Source organism: Temnothorax longispinosus, chromosome 9 (genome assembly GCF_030848805.1).
Source record: "Temnothorax longispinosus isolate EJ_2023e chromosome 9, Tlon_JGU_v1, whole genome shotgun sequence".
In the NCBI taxonomy this organism is placed as follows: domain Eukaryota; kingdom Metazoa; phylum Arthropoda; class Insecta; order Hymenoptera; family Formicidae; genus Temnothorax; species Temnothorax longispinosus.
The window spans coordinates 8,649,586-8,652,931 of NC_092366.1; the positions used below are offsets into that span (position 1 = coordinate 8,649,586).

Sequence of the window (3,346 nt, forward strand, 5' to 3'; positions counted from 1 at the left end):
AGGTTCGAGGGAGGATCTGCGTCGACGATTCGAACGCGCCGTAGGTGCCGCGCCGGCTTGGACGGAGGGGAAGGCGGTAGCGGCGGCAGCGGCAGAGGTTTCTCGTGAATCGAGATCGACGCGGCGTTCCAACGTCGCGTGCTGACCGGCGCCGTGACGAACTCGACGTACATCGAGCCCGCGCGATTTCTCGACGACGCGAAGGGCACCGTGCTCGAAAAGATCCGGGATAATATGACCGAACACGGGTGTCTGAAGGTCAACGTCATATTCAACGGGGAATTCGTAGCGGACGTTAAGACCGATGTGAAGAGTATCGCTACGCGGAACGAACAGCTCCTCCCGGGGTCCGATCTGGGCGAGTGGTACGATAGGCACGTGCGCGACGCGATTCTAACGCGGTTGGACGAATTTCAGGAACGCGACAGCGGATGGGCGTTGTCGCGAATATTGAACCTAATCGTGAACGTGAACAAGTGTAATCCCATGCGCGTGGGATGTTGGATGAAAATACCGCTGGGTATAAGACTTAAAAAGGCGGTGGTCAACGTGCTGTCGGAGAACGACGCGTGTTTCGCGCGCGCGGTGGTCGCGGCTCTGTACCCCGCCAAGCGCAACGCGGAACGACGCGGCTCGTATCCCGATTACGCGACGGTGCTGAATCTCGACGGGATCGATTTTCCCATAGATCTGAAAAAGATCGGAAAATTCGAACGTCAGAACGACGTATCGATCAACGTGTTTGCAACTCGGGAAGAAATTGAAAAGAAAGCTAAGTTCGGCCGGGGCGCCGACGACAACGCGATCGTGCCTCTGCGGTTAACCGACGATAAGAGGGACAGGCACGTAAATCTGCTGTATCTGCGCGATACGCTGCGCGGCGTCAACAGGGGCCATTTCGCCTGGATAAAGAATCTGTCGCGACTGGTGAATTCGCAATTGACCGCGAAACGGTGCGCGAAGCACGTTTGCGATCGGTAGGTAAAAGAAAAAAAATGAAAAAAGAACGCGAGGAACAAGGAAAAGACGAGGCGTAATTTTTTTTTACATGCGCATAGTAATCGCTCGCACGTTATTTCGCAGATGTCTACACTATTTCTATACGCGCGATAAGTTGGTCGCCCACAGCGTCGACTGCGGCCGAATGAACGACTGCGCCGTCGTTCTCCCGAACGAGAGCGACAAGTGGCTGTCGTTCGACAATCACGACAGAAAGGAGCGACTTCCCTTCGTGGTGTACGCGGATCTGGAGTGTCTTCTCGAGCGACGGGAGAGGGAAAACGTCGAGGGGGGCCCGAGAACGGAAAGATACGCTTATCAGCGTCACGTACCGTTCAGCGTGGGCTACTATCTGTGCTGTACCTACGACGATACCGCGTCCGCGTACAGATATCGTCGCGGCGAGGATTGCGTTTCGTGGTTCGTGAACGAGCTTCGCGTTCTCGCGCGTCGCGTTAAGAATAAATTTTCCACCAATATAGCGATGGTGGAGCTCACGGAGGACGAGAAAAGCGAATTTCGGCTCGCGACTCATTGTCACGTGTGCGGGAAATCGTTCCAACCGGAGGACAAGCGCGTGCGGGATCACTGTCACCTAACCGGACGCTACAGAGGTCCGGCGCATTCTCGCTGCAATCTGAATTACAGAATTTAAACGTTTACGCGATTCCCGTGTTCTTTCACAATCTGTCGGGTTACGACGCGCACTTCGTCGTCGAGAAAATCGCGAACGATTTCGAGGGCGGGGTCGATCTGCTGCCGCTCACGAAGGAAAGCTACATATCTTTCTCGAAGACCGTTAAGGAGACGCAGACGGACGGGGGATGGGATCGGTACGTGAAGCTTCGATTCGTGGACTCGTATAAATTTTTAGCGGCGAGTATCGAAACCCTGGCGTCCTATCTGAACAAGGACAAGCTGAGAATCACGCGTTCGGAGTACGCGGATTTGAGCGCGGAGGATCTCGATCTGCTCACTCGCAAGGGAGTGTTTCCGTACGAGTACGTCGACGGCGCGGACAAACTGCGGGATACCGAGCTTCCACCGCGCGAGGCCTTTTACAGCTCCCTGACCGACGAGACCGCGAGCGAGAGCGACTACGAGCACGCGACGAGGGTCTGGCGACGTTTTCGCGTGCGAGATCTCGGCGAGTACAGCGATCTGTATCTCAAGACCGACGTGCTTCTTTTGGCGGATATATTTGAAAATTTTCGGGACGCGTGTTCGGCGAGTTACGGGCTTGATCCCGCGCATTACTACACGTTGCCGGGGTACACGTGGGACGCCATGCTGAGGTACACCGGCGTGCGTTTCGAGCTGCTCACCGACATCGACATGGTGCTGTTCGTGGAACGCGGAATACGCGGCGGCCTCAGTCAATGTTCGCTCAGGTACGCGCGAGCCAACAACAGGCACGTACCGACGCACGACTCGTCCCAGCCCACTACGTATCTCATGTATTACGACGTGAACAATCTGTACGGCTGGGCTATGAGCGAATCGATGAACAACGCCGTCTTCGGCAAGACTATGGAGAACGTGCGCGATCACGTGGACGTGCGTCTCGTGACGCGATGGGACGGGAGATACGGCGCGGAGGCGTTGATCGCTAAGCCGAATTTTCACAGCAGAAGCGTCTTCTCGGAGAATCTGGTGGCGATCGAGTTGCGTAGGCTCGAGGTAAAATTCAACAAGCCGATCTACGTGGGTATGTCTATTCTCGAGATATCCAAGACGCGTCTCTACGAGTTTCACTACGACTACATGGTGCCGCTCTATCGCGACCGTTGTCGAATTGCCTACACGGATACGGACAGTTTGATCTATTCGCTGGAATGCGAAGACGCGTACGAGCGTATGAAACGCGACGTGCACAGGTTCGACACGAGCGATTACGCGGAGAACAACGCGCACGGTATGCCGCGCGTCAACAAGAAGGTGCCCGGTTTGATGAAGGACGAGAAAAACGGCGCGATCATGACGGAGTTCGTGGGCCTCAGAGCGAAGATGTACACTTACAAGGTACTCGGACGTGACGACACCAAGAGAATAAAGGCGTCAAGAGAAACGTAGTCGCGAAGAGGATCACGTTCGAGGATTACGTGGCGTGTCTGCGGAACGCGCGCGAGCTGAAGACGCGCCAGTCGTGCATACGCTCGACGCTGCACGAGGTTAACACCGTGTCGGAGCAAAAACTAGCCCTCAGTCCGCACGACGACAAGCGATACGTGACGTCGAACGGCGAGGAGACGCTTCCATGGGGACATTACAAAATACCGTTGTAAAAAAAAGGGGAAACAATATTGTACGCTTTAAAAATTGTTTTATCGTAAAAATCAATAACACG

General features: G+C 55.1%; 1 protein-coding gene across 1 annotated transcript; it reads left to right on the forward strand.

The window, feature by feature from the left end:
* Nucleotides 1–234: 234 nt before the first annotated feature.
* On the forward strand, nt 235–3,072 carry LOC139819215 (uncharacterized). The gene is made up of 3 exons (XM_071788412.1): nt 235–977; nt 1,084–1,576; nt 1,648–3,072. The coding sequence occupies exons 1-3, from the start codon at nt 235–237 to the stop codon at nt 3,070–3,072; spliced, it is 2,661 nt and encodes an 886-aa protein (XP_071644513.1).
* Nucleotides 3,073–3,346: the final 274 nt, after the last annotated feature.